This window comes from Malurus melanocephalus, unplaced genomic scaffold, assembly GCF_030028575.1.
Source record: "Malurus melanocephalus ecotype Western Australia unplaced genomic scaffold, MMel_1.1 scaffold_31, whole genome shotgun sequence".
NCBI lineage: Eukaryota > Metazoa > Chordata > Aves > Passeriformes > Maluridae > Malurus > Malurus melanocephalus.
The window spans coordinates 1,849,960-1,863,920 of NW_026623263.1; the positions used below are offsets into that span (position 1 = coordinate 1,849,960).

General features: G+C 35.5%; 1 protein-coding gene across 1 annotated transcript in view; it reads left to right on the forward strand.

Moving 5' to 3' along the window:
• The window catches only part of SV2C (synaptic vesicle glycoprotein 2C), an 85,403-nt gene that overhangs the window by 56,452 nt on the left and 14,990 nt on the right, over positions 1–13,961 (forward strand). The window contains exons 6-11 of the mRNA XM_057363826.1: positions 2,022–2,132; positions 3,680–3,768; positions 4,123–4,287; positions 7,043–7,176; positions 8,418–8,621; positions 9,509–9,668. Of these exons, the coding sequence (XP_057219809.1) occupies positions 2,022–2,132; positions 3,680–3,768; positions 4,123–4,287; positions 7,043–7,176; positions 8,418–8,621; positions 9,509–9,668 (863 nt within the window). The remainder of the gene's footprint in view (positions 1–2,021; positions 2,133–3,679; positions 3,769–4,122; positions 4,288–7,042; positions 7,177–8,417; positions 8,622–9,508; positions 9,669–13,961) is intronic.

The following is a 13,961-nucleotide window of genomic DNA, read 5'->3' on the forward strand; positions in this document are numbered from 1 at the left end:
TTATTCTTGTTACTCATATTATTGAGGGGATTATCTGCAAGTTTATTCTTGTTACTCATATTATTGAGGGGATTATCTGCAAGTCTTTAGAAAGAGATGCCATCTGCTGACAAGCCCTTGGGTTTGGAGTTAATCCAGCATGGARTGTTCTGGTTTCTGTATTAGTAGAGTGGCTGGCTCTTCATACTTTGGAGACTTTCTTCTGAATGCAGTGACACTAACAGAGATGGTAATAAATTGATAGTATCTTTAGTCATGGAACTACCAGAGTTGAATGGTTATGTACATGCCCAATTATCTTTCTGAGTATTTAAAATGCATATTCATTAGATCTCTTGATTTAAATATTCAAGGGAAAAAAAAAAAAAAAAAAAAAAAAAGCTTTGCATCCATAAAACCAAAATCTTCTCTACTCTTCAATTGCTATGTATTCTTTTTCCTGCAAATATTTTTCTTTGCAGTAAGTGTTGGGGTTTTTTTAAGTTTAAGACATTGCATATTTCTAGACATTGCTTTTAAACAGAATCATCATTTTCATTAGAATAGGTATTCTTTCCTGGGTTTGTTTTTTTTCCATTCCTCATATACTGAAGAATTTGCGTGGGCCAGATGGACTATTATCCKGACTCAGTAGGACTTTTCATATGTTAAAGAAACACCAAGGCTGGGGTACTTTTGTCCCCAGTCACATRCAGTGGTCCTAGGATACATGTGTTTCCGCCAATCTCCACAGCGCCAAATGAGTCAGGTGTCCAGTATGATGTGAAGGCTGCCCCTGAGCCCACAAGAGGGGGCAAAAGGCATCCCCTTTCGTCCCAGAGGTATGGTATGAAAGGATCTCTGTATGTAGGAGATCTCAGATAATTTTCAAGGATTCAACTCAATCTTTTGTATGACACATTTCATAAAAGCAGTTTAAGAAAAATCTTGAAATCAGTGAAGTGATTATAGGRTTATCAGAACCCAGACAGGGTTATCAGAAGTGTCATACTTTGATAACTCATGATCTGACAAAAGAGTGAGCTGTATAACTTTAGAAATGAGGGCAGCTATAAGTCGAACTGCTTGGTGGGCTTTTCTGTGTTCTCATTCRTGGGAGGAGGCTGCTGTTGCATCTCAAATAGTATACATCTGTAAAAGCAGTGGTCTCAAAACCAGAGCTTTATTATCAATATTGCTATTGCCTGATGTTCTGTAATCCACCATGATACATCGGAGGGGGATGTCCTCATTCTGTTAAGAAACACAAGCTATGGCTAACTTCAGAAACTGCAGCCAAACACCAAACACTCAGTTGCTTGCTCTCTCCTTCCTTCCATGTCAGTCCCTTTCCACATTTTATCAATTTCCTTTCTGTTCTCTGCTTGTCTCCTGCATATCTTTCCCTGATGTCTGTTTACCTCATTTCACTTTAGATAGTAGATGATTGTTCATAGTAGCAATAACATGTGTAGTTCCAGATCACTTCACCTCACTTCTTCTCTTTTCATTAAGTTCTTTAACACTAGAGTAATAATAAAATAATAAAAATAATAAATAAAACTAAAATAATAAAAAGATTTCCAACTATTAATTCATGACATTTTGAATACTACTCTTTTCATTGTTGTGTATTTAATCAAAAGACTTTCAACAATATTGTGGTAGCAAATCAGAAACAATTTGAAGGCAAATTTTGTACATGATTAACTGGTAGTTTAAACTAATGTTTTTACCCTTTGTAGCATTGGATGTGAATACAGTACCCCAGAAGAATATGATAGCAACAGCTTATTGGAGCCAGAGGAAGTATATTTCCTGCATGCCTTGAACACAGCTTTTCTGAAACAGTTGCATCCATAAAACTTTAGCATTACAATATGCTACTATTCCTTTATAAATCTGAAGTATTTCTAGTGGAGACAGAGGTTGAGTGTCTGCTCATTTTTAGTAGATGGGATATAAGAAACCCAACCAATACTCTTCCATGTGTAGTTTATGATTCTGAAAAATACAAATATTTTTGTTGTTTTTATTTCTAGGTTACCAGAATCAAAACACCAAAGCAGATAGATGAGCTCATAGAAATAGAGAGTGATACTGGAACTTGGTATAGGAGGTGTTTTGTAAGAATCCGTACAGAGCTGTATGGTGTAAGTAGCAATGTCTCTGTTCATTCTGTAATTACCTTCCTTCTTTTTAACTATCTTTTGGAAATGAGATGGATTTGCTGTGCTCCTGCTGCTGATAGCTGCAATGCTACATTTTCCATGCAACTGAAGGAATCAGGAGCCAGTGTAAGGTTTTGATCTTCTGATGCAGAAAAAAATCAGGTGAATCACAGAGCTTTATCCCAGCTCCAGAGGAGAAAAATGCTGCATTGGTCCTCACAGAAGTGATAGCTAATAATTACATAGTGATATTCATAAACCGCACAAAATAAATACGTACTGAGAATGTGGATTAATTTATATGTATGGGAAAAGGCGACACATGAGAAAACAAAAAAWTATCAGGAGGAACTTGAAGCAGTATTAATTACAAATGATAAATTCATTAATAAATTGTGTAAATGAATGCCTTTATAAGGCATTCCATGTGCAGGTGTTTTTTTTAGGTATGTCAAATGCTTTACCAGAAAAGTATTTTTGAGCTATTTCAGATTTTAATGCAAGATTCCTGGGACTCTGCTCCTTATCCTTTTGTTATTTTTTTATAAAACTGAAATTGCATAGTAACTTTGAACCTTGCAATGAAAACTGAAAAAGCCTCATACATTATTTCTTAAAAAATTTAAAACTATGCTTGCACAGCTATTAAAAATCTGTCATTTTTAACTCTCTATAACTGTGATGAAGTATTGCAAACAAAGGTTTGTCATAAAATTACTTTGTTAGGAAAAGTCACATTTTGCCATGGGAAAAACAAGAAGTTCCAGAAACTGTCTACTATTACAGTTAGTGACCAAAAATGGAATTGTTGAAGATTAAAATATTATTATTCAGCCTCTTATTAAACCAGCTTTTAAAGGAATTGCAGCTTGGTTGGCTTACRTCGTTGTTATCTCACTAAACTAGACCCTGGGTCAGTGCACTTTTCCTTGTTGCATGATGGGTGGTGGGACCTCCTAGAACAGACAGCTTCTTCTCTTTAAAGGGAGGGGATCATCTTGAGAGGAGAGAGGGAGAGAGATGTAAACACTCATCTCAGCTCTGCTCTACTGTCTCTGACCTTGGGTTACTACATGTTCCTCATATAGTTCAGGCATCAATTTCTAGCCTTGGCAGGTTATGATAAAACAAACTCTGATTATATCCCTGTTTAATTATGGAATATAATTTGTCTCATTCTGGGAAGTGAGAAGAAAACATTTCTGAGATAATCCCTGGTTTATCTGACAAAGTAAAATGAAGCTGTCTAGAGAGTAGGAAAGTTTGAGGTGATCAGAAAGAGGGTAAATTAATGTACACAGTCCACTCAAAAAACAATTTRTATGAGCCTACAATATGTTCTTGCAGCTGAGAAAGCAAATCATTGTCTGGGCTGCATCAAAAGAACTGTGAGTTCTTTTGAAAGAAGAGCTGATCTGCTCTCTCTCATGCGCTTAAGAAGCAAGCAAATAAGAATCAAAAATCTTCTCTCATTTAAGAAAATTGTTCAAAATAAGATGTAAAYAACTGTGTTTCCTAATGTTTTACAGATTTGGTTGACGTTTATGAGATGCTTCAACTACCCAGTGAAGGATAATACAATCAAACTTACAGCTGTATGGTTCACCCTATCTTTTGGGTAAGAGTGGTTGAGATTACACCATTTTTGATAATTCTGATAGACAGAAAAATCATTTGCACATAAATTTCTGACACTGTGGTCATCTGTTTTATTCAGGATCTTTCCATAAAATGTTATATTTGTTAGTTAGTCTGTTCTTGGTTGCAAACCTGACTCATCAGGAATACCTTCTTTGAAAAACTGACATCTTCTGGTGTCAGCAGCTTTCAATAATTTTATTTTATGGAGGATTTTATTCTGATGGAGCAACTGCTCGATCACATAAATGGCCAAAGAAGCTGCTCCTTCGCACATTGCACAAATTTCTGAATGAGCGAGATTGGTGCCTGAAGTTTTTTCTGTTTTTCAYAGCTACTACGGCTTATCTGTCTGGTTTCCTGATGTCATTAAACATCTACAGTCAGATGAGTATGCATCCCGAGTGAAACATTTCCGCAATGAGGAGGTCTCACATTTCGTCTTCAACTTCACACTGGAAAATCAGATTCACAGCAATGGAGAATACATCAATGACAGGTTTAGAGATTTCTTAATATCTTGGCTTAGTTGGAAAAAGCAGATGCATGTTTTAAAGCTCATCTTAACAATTCATTTTTTTTTCCATGAGATAATGATAGATGGTTTTGTTACTTTTTAGTTAATATTTATTTCTGTTCTTAATTTCTTATGACTCATGAGCATGGGGAGATATGTACAGGCCCTGGTGGTTCCTGTGTGAGGATTCACCATGCAAACTAAGCTTGCCTGTCATCCTGAAAAACAGAGCAAAAAGCCTAGAGTCAATTTTACTTCCTTTCGCAGTGGGATTCAAAGGTTTTCAGATCCAACATGTGCAGTGTATTTTAAGGGGCTGAGCAAGGATGTACTTTCATCTCTGTTCCTGGTTCTTTTTTTATTGATGAAAGACACTTCTGTGAAAATGCTGAACATTGAGAGGTTAGAATATTATCAAGAAAAGTGAAAGCTAAACATTACCGTAAACAAAAAAAAMCATGACCAGCTCTGAAATGGGAAACAACACTCCAGCGATGCCTTTTGTGGATTTTCTTAGCTGAAGGCAAATATATTAAGGCTCTATCTGGACTTCAAAAAATAACTAGATAACTTAGGGAAAATTAAACACAGCTGGTTTGGGTATCTGTTTTCTATTAAGRAATGTACAGAACAACCATGTGGTCTGCTGGAAGTCATGATAATAAGTAATTATTATTTCCATAGGAAAATCTATGTGTAAGTGAATAAAATTGATGATTTTGTAATTTATTATTATCATTTTTGACAGTTAAAGGTTTATGAATTGAAGGAAAAAATAGCAGTTATTTAACTTCTAACCCAGCTGCAGCTTCCAAGTTGCACTCTTTTCTGGAATGTAGATGTTCTCCTAAAATCAAAGGACTGCCAGTAACTACCAGGAACTCTTTTCTGAGGTTGAATCAATTTAAACAGCATATTCCTGTAAAACATTAAATCTAACATTAATTTATGCTAAATCAGTAATTTACTCTTTCAAATGTGCAAATTTAATATGCTTCTGACAAGTATTTGAGATTCACAAAACATATTGCAAGAGGTATGAACCCAGTGGATATCCTTCCTTCATAAATGTTTCAATACCCTACTCACCCTCAATCTCAGTGTTTCCTTTGTGTTCTTTACTAATGAGAAGATCCATCAATACTTGACTTTTTAATGCACTGCTTTCTGGTTGTGTTTCAATTCAAATAATTGTGACACCAATTTTAATATGTCACATGCTTCCTATGCAAAGGTAAAAAGTGCATCAGAATGTAGAATATGTAGCCTGTCATTTCTGTTTCAACTGACTAATCACTAAAGTTTCTTTGTTCTCCTTTGGAACTAGTTTACATTTTAAAATGGAAAGTGCTGTATGAAAAATTATAATGAGTTGACACTGAGCTCCAGCCTGATTTTAATCCGACTGTTGCCAGATGAGAAATTATATAGTAACTGAAACTAATGGATTGAAAACGCCATTCTTCTAACCAATACAAAAAGAGAATTTACTAGTTAGTAAGTCACTTACTAGGATAAATACTACTAACTTTTTATCTCATTTCTCATAAAGATGTCTTCCTCCTTTGTAGGTAACATTTTTTTTGTCCTATTCCTTTCTATWACTCTTCTTAAAGAAAAATTCTTATCTCGTGACACCAGGTTTAATGAAAATAAAATCAGGTCTGCGTTTGGATGATTTTGCCATTTTAACAGATCTTACTGTCATATAACAATTAAAGCACTGCTTTTCAAACTGTTGCCACTTCCAAACTGCTGCCAGAAAAACTGCCTTGTTTTTCCACACCTTCATGTGAAGTAAAAGGCATCACAAAAATAATGATGTATTTCCACATCTTTGTTGTGGTTTTTGTTCTTAGCATAATCATGTTATTTGGTAGGATTTTGCTAAAAAAATTCTTAACAGTATTGTTTTAGTCTAGTGACATTGAGGTAGAGTCACTGACTTTTGCCACTGACATATACTTTGTCACTGACTTTTTCAATTAATATTTTGACAAGACACCTACGTGTTAAATGAGAGTCAATAGGWGGAAGGATGTTCAGAAATACAAAAAGTTACCAGCAAATTGTTTATGCCAGTTTTATTTACATAGTAATTATAATTGCAGCTGTGTCCATAGACACAGGAGTAACAAAGACATTTTTACTGTTAGATGTCTAGCTGTGTAACTGGCAATGTAATTTTTTATTCATATTGTAATCATTTTGAGAAAACACTTGSACTAGTGTGTTTCACATTTGAACCTAACACAGTAACCAGTATGTTCATCTGAGCAAATCAAGATTCTTTAAAAAAAAACCTTTCTGTTCAGCTTGCTGGTATTAGCAAGTGATTTTTTATTCCTGGGAACTGAATTGCTGAAGCATGATCTCCCTGTTTCCAGGTGTAATGTCAAATTACTAGCAACTGTGATTTTACAAGGCGGTTCCATTAATGTCATGACATTGGTTTTGGTTGATGATTAAAGACAAGCAACAACTGAAATATTACCAAATAAATTATGTTACCAGTTAGGGCCAATAATTATGTGGAGCTATTAGTCTTACTAATTTTTTTTTTCTGAACAATAGTATTCTAGAATCWGTTAGTCATTAATCACATCTGCAAAATGCATCAAAGGAATCATTATTACTGGGTTTGAGATTTTTTAGATCTAAATAGCTGTGTCAGCTTGATCTGTTGCTATTTCTAAACTATGCAGGTAGACTGACAAGAATTGTTTGTRTTGGGCAGGTTTGTTATGATGAAGTTTAAATCAGTAACCTTTGAAGATTCACTCTTTAAGAACTGTGTGTTTGAAGACATTACTTCACTGAACACATACTTCAGGAACTGCACTTTTGTGAATACCACCTTCTATAACACAGGTATGAGAAAAAGCCTCAAATGACCATTGGTCATGTTCTCATCTTACATGTATAATTTCTTGATTTCTAATAAGATGCACAAAAAGTCCTCTGGTAGGGAACAATAATATATAAAAAGCAGCCTGCCTTATACAATAGAGAAGTGAAAGGATCCCACTGCACAAGAGATACTGCAGGCCTAATATTGACTCATATAATAAAAGATTTATTTTATTCACATAATAAATGATTTAATTTTTGTCTTTGATTTGAATATCTCTAAAGAAATTTGGTCTGGAGAGAAGAAAACACATTTACAGTCGTACTGGTAGCTTTTACTACTGTATTTTTATTTAGTTCAAAAGGGACTGGTGAAATACTTTGTTTGCTGTGCTTGCTGTGGCAGGAGAATCTAAGTTTAGATTCAAACTACCTAATYTATAATCATTCCAAATCTCCTAAGTATTGAGACAAAAATATGAATCTGTATTTTCATATATTTAAACAGATGACTCTTTTTTCCCCGTTTAATAAAATATAACTGAAARTAGAACATGGCCAACTAAGCTTGTTGGAAAAATGGGATACTTCTTGCCACTTTCTTGTAACTTCAATAGTCATAATAGTAATAGACCTAGATTTCAGAGCAAGCAATGACCAGATTCCTTTATGTGTCAAGAAAGTATTCTTGATTCAGGTTTATAAGGAGGAATGGGAAAAAAGCGAAATATAGGGGTAGTCCTCTGAAATGGTATTGGCAGAAGAATGTACTCATACAGTAATTCATCCATGGACAAACTGAAGACCATGAGGCCTTCTGAGAAACAAAAATCAGTTTAAACTGAATTCAACAGGAGTATTTTGCTTAAAGAAAGTCAAACCAAATTGAGCATGATTTAGTTTCACCAGTAAATAGGGGGCTTGATACTGAGAAAGACTGAGTCATAGAAACTTGCAGAYACCCAGTGTTTTTTATGCAAGACAAGCTTGTGTGGAAATGCCTTAACCAAATACAGTCTAAACAGGGTGAAACACAGTAATGTAACTTCCTAATTCCAGGCTTTAGTCGGTCCTTTTCAAGAGCTTTTTCTAGTAGGATAAAAAGCTACCAAAATTAACAGCAGTAACTAGTCCCCTTTTTGTAAAGCTGAGAAAGCTCCAAGTTGTCATTAAAGTTGCTTGAACTCGAAATGTTTTAAATCAGAAGTTGCACATGGTTAATCAGCTGTTAGCTGAAATGTTTCTTTTTCTTCTTTCCACAGATCTCGAGCAGTATAAATTTGTTGACAGTGAATTGATAAATTGCACATTTTTTCACATCAGGACAGGATGCCAGATTTCTTTTGATGATGACTACAGTGCCTACTGGATCTACTTCGTTAATTTCCTGGGAACTTTGGCAGTGTTACCTGGGAATATTGTGTCTGCTCTCCTGATGGATAGAATAGGACGATTAACAATGCTAGGTAGGGGCTTCACTTTGGTACAGGGAACAAAATCAAAAATAACATGCTCTCTTTTCAAGGAATTTGGTTCAGAGAAATTGAAAACATTCCTCTACAGATACAAAATTTATATGGTATCATAAGTAGTGTTTTTTAAAGCCCCCAGTTTAGAAACAGTAGGGGAAAAGGGGTTTGTAGCCACTTCTGCTATGCCACATAGTTCTTGCTCTTCCACATAGCTCTTGCTCTTCCACACAGATAAGACCATTACCTAGGCATTTGGAATGAAATTTTGAAGACTGATGACCATTGGTTTGTCTTTGCTCCAGTTGAAAGGAAAGCAAGGGGCATYCGAGTGACCCTTAGCTAGTCAGCTCCTGGAAAGTAGCAGTTCTTTTTTTCTGTTCTGCAGAGGAACACATTTGAAAGATGTCTCCTGTGGATTGTCTACTGTGAGAAATCTGTTTTCAGTTTAGTTAAATAACTATGTGGTAGTTCATTRTCTTAATTTTCTAGGAAAATATGTCTATATAAATACAATAAAATAAATACAATGTTTTTCTCATAATATATGAACTGATTTCATGTAATTGCAGAAAATGATGAACAAATAATGAGGGTAGTTTTCCTCAGGCATCTTGCATTGGGAATTCTAAGAGTCTTCCAGCTTGACACTTTGTTATATATTCTGATATTTGAGGAGTTATCTTTTTTTCTACAAGGTCCTTCCTTCAGCATTTGACTTTCTGACCCGCCTTATCAGTAGAGGAAGTCTCTTTGGTTTTTAGCTCAGATATTTGGGATTTGAGTCACTTATTTAGCTATACTGTGTGTACAGAAATAYTAGACAAAACAAAGATTGTTCTTTAAATACAGCTCCACTACATGTTTACCTGCCTCATACCTAGGTGGTTCCATGGTTCTTTCTGGCATCAGCTGTTTTTTCCTGTGGTTTGGGACCAGTGAATCCATGATGATAGGAATGCTGTGCCTCTACAATGGCCTCACCATCTCAGCATGGAACTCTCTTGATGTCATTACTGTGGAGCTGTATCCTACAGACAGAAGGTATGTGCAGATACACCTCCCCTAATTTCACTGATACAATGTACCAGCAGAAACAACAAATAGAAATTAATACGTGTGAGCCTTACAGTAGCGATATTTTGAGAGGATGAAATTAATAATTTGTTTTATGAAAAGCAAAGGGAAACAATGAACTATTTGGTATATACTTTGTGTGAAACACCACCTAATCAGGAAAATACCACAAATGCAGCTTCATATGAAACACAATGTCTAGCTACTACTCTCATTTAAAATACAGCTAATGAATGGTGTTTCTGAAGAAAATTGAGTATCTTTGGGTTTCCCCTGGTTCAGTGGGTAATGAGGGCAGTAGTTGGTCCAARCCAGCAATATAGCTGTGTTTGTCTGTTGACTGAGAAACGCTGGGAATTATGATAAAAATCACTGTCTGAACCACCCTGAGCTGCTAATCAGTCTGCTATGAATTTGTATGCAGGGCCACTAGGAGTGTACATTAAGTGGGTAAAAATTATCTTAGGCACTGCTCTTGGCTCTTCAGGGCTCTTGCAGGAAGTCTCAGGACAATTTTAAGTCCTGCATTGCCTCTAGATGACATAGGTTGGTATTTTTTCATATACAGGATACTTTTTAACCCTGACCTTATGTCACTTAATGGACTGAAATAAGAACTGTTGAGTCCTATTCTGTTGTATGTGGAGTGCAAAAATGTAAAAGCTGCATTATCTTGAATAGATTGGGATATTTCTCTCAACTCCCTAAAAAAAAATCCAGATTCCTAGCAAGGGACACTGTRCCCTTTCTCCTTTTAGAGTGATAATTATTATGTCATTCACTGGATGTTTCAAATGCAATGAAAAATATTTCCAGTTTATAAATGCCTTGGCAGCAGAGGTAATTTTTTGGAAAGGGGTGCCACTGTCTTTAGTGTCGTCCATGAAGAAATACAGAAAAATGTAGACTGGCTTCTCTGTTCTCTTTTCATTGCCATTTTAAAATAATATGCTTTTTCAGACAAGAAATTGATATCCACAGCTGTAATTATATAGAATAGTGACACCATGCTATTTATGAATCTGAAACACTAAGCTTTAATATTAAGGACTAGCATTTTTATTATACCTTGTGAAGGAATTGCTCTTCTGGCAAGAATTATTCCATCATCCAAATGTTATTATATAATTCTAATAAATATCCTGTAGAAATTATCTTTTGGGTATTCCTGAATGCAGACATATATGACTGAAATGAAGTCCAGAAAAATAATTGGAAAAGTCATTGATGTTAATGGGAAAAAATAATTTCTAGGAATGATAAATATATATATATATATATGTGTGTGTGTGTGTGTGTGTGTGTGTGTGTATATATATATATATATATATATATGTATATATGTATATACAGATGTTAAGGCATCTATAGGTGTAGCCAGTTTTTAATAGTTTTTGCTACCTTTGGGATTGTAGCAATTTCTTACTTATCTTTTCTCTACTTAAAAATATTTTGCATGCAGAAATGACAGTTTGGAAACAGAAACTTACTTGACGCTGAGTTGTAGGGGTCTTTTTACAACAAATCAGAGAAAAAACTTCTGGTTTTGTCTGTTTGTATTATCAGTACAAAAGGGAGAATAGGTGAATCTACCTGTGCTTGGAAAAACATTGGTGACATATGCTATAGTTGAGATTTTTTCCCAAAAGTTCTGATAGTGATGGAACCATGACTGCTAGTTTTTGCTAGCTTGGTTATAAGTAAGCAACCAATTCCAGATTTTTTTTTTTAGACTGGAGGAAAGTTACTTCATGTTTTGTAGAACTTTTTGAAAATTAATACCTTCAGGGACTCAAATAACTTGCTTACCAGATTTTTTTTCTCTGATGTTTTTTTTACCCGGACTAGCTGCAGTTTAACAACCAGCATTGTCCACTTCTGATGGTCCTGTATTACCTTCTCAGACTCCTCTAATCTCCATAGCCAGGCACAGCTTGCCACAGTTTGCTGGGAATTTCCAGCTTCTGCATGTAACTGTAGGGCTGCCTCTCTCAGCATATATGGAACAAGAAGCTTCCTGATCTGTTTTTACATATTAAATCCTTCATACTTAGGATGATGTTCCCTTTTGCTRCAAAACTGCATGCAGAATAAATCTAGTCATGGATTCCAGTTTCTCCTGCAAGGGCAATCTAAGCACAAAATCTTTGCTCACTCTGTCAGTGTTTAATGCTATTTTCTTACTCCCTATCATGAAATGACCATAAATGTGCAGCAAAGGGTAGCTGGAGGTTGGACTCAAAGAAAAGGAGCTGGAAGGAGGCCGGTTTATGCTTCCATGTCCAAGAACCTGGACTGGGTAGCCACTCCTTTTCCTCCTCCTGGAGACCAGCCAGTTGCTGAGCTGCTGGGGCTTTGCTGGTGTTTTGCAGTATAATACAAAAGGTGTTTCATAAATCGTACTCTAGGTATTTAGGGATCATACTGGCTTTTTGCCGGGTAGGAGTGTGGTGAACAATTTGGCAATGTGCAGTCTAYGTGATACAGGGCACACATTTCAGTTTCTTCTTTGTCAGCTTCATCAGTTAAGGTTGCTTCAGAATCTTGATAGATTTGAATTATGTATAAATTCACACTCATCTACATATTCACATTTTAGTTAACTGATGCCTGGAATCAAGGCAACTACACAGTTTGTCCCATTTTCTTGATGAGTACTTTCAAATAATTGTTTCATTTTAGGTTAGCTTTTGCTTTCATGTTCTTCATAAAWCCTCAGTTGGTTTGTTCAACTTCCATAGTGAGAGATGTTAGAGGATGTTAGATGTTTCAAATGGTTCTCAGGTAGATGATGAAGCAGTTTTAAAATGGCAAATGACATTATTAATGATGGTCATAGTTGGGTTTCTGGTGTCATTCATATGGTCATAGCTGGTGTCATTCAGCTGACACATACAGAATAATGAATAATATTTCGATAATATAATACTATTTTTTAAACTTTTCAATACACAAATCTTAAAAAGACACTCATGATAGCTAGATATAAACTAGTGGATTTCCAATAAGCAAGTAAATTAAAATAGCTCCAGAATGTAAAGAATTTGTATTTTGTCTCATCTTTTGCCTTTTACTTTATCTTCTTAATGGGCTCTGCTGTCCATGAGGAGAGGAAATCAGTAGACTGGAGTGTGTGACACCAACAATTCCAGTCACTGAGCTTTCTAGAAGAAGGAATGGGCTAAAAGTGTAACTTTTACTTCAGCTATAGGTACCTAGCACTCCAGCAACATAAACCTGAAGATGCTGAGCTGAGCACCTAGAAAACATAAAAGCATATTTAAAGACCATTTAGTTAGCTTTAYGTGATGTGCTTGCATCATATGCAAATTCTGTGACAGGAGTAGGGGTTTTATCCTTTCTTGTGACAGTACTCAACTGCCTTAACCATTTTCTCTCTTTTCTCATGTTGCAGTCCCCAACTTTATTTACAATGCACCTTACAATTTCAGCAGCAGATGAGGGAAACTAAGTTTCCTTCACTACATTTATATTTTACCCTCAAGCCCTCTTTGTTCTCTGCATTGGCAGAGTGATGTGGAAAAGAATATTATGTGATGAGGTAATTACTGCTTGCGTTGTAATGTGTGTGCCCAAGGGGCCTGCAATAACACTGCAGTTTCCTAGCTTTGCCTGTAATATAAATACGGATGGAAGAGAGTTGAAGTTCTCTGAAAAACGAACATTAGGAGATTTTTATTACTTTAGAATGCAAATTTTACTTCCACATCAGTGGTAAGTGACTTCTTGTGAACTTGGGAAGCACCAGCTCTATGAGCCAAGATTTTCACTGGGGAGGTGATACAACAAATATTCAAAACCTAAACAGAATGAGGAATTGAAATATATCATCTCCCACATAGCAAATAAATCAGATTGCATCAGATAATCAACAATTCATCATTTCACTGTGGCTGCCAGACATSAGGGTTTGAATCTTGTCCAGGGAAACTTTGAATTCAAGGTGAGCTGCAAAATTACATCATCCTGTTTTGCCATTTTTTAATGCCTCTGAAATAAGTTCATAAGGGTTTGGCCCTAATTGTAAAAAAAGTCTCCTGTCTTCAGTTCATGCCATTTAATTTTTTTCACTTCATCTTGAACCCTGAGTATCTATGCCCAGAGCAATAAATACTATTCACACAATTATGTCCAAGTTTGTATTGGTATGACTGTCAGAAGAGAAGCTTTCTATTCTTTTGTCTCATAATACCAGTAATTGACTTACAGTACATTTTCTGACAGCTATTTTCTACTGCC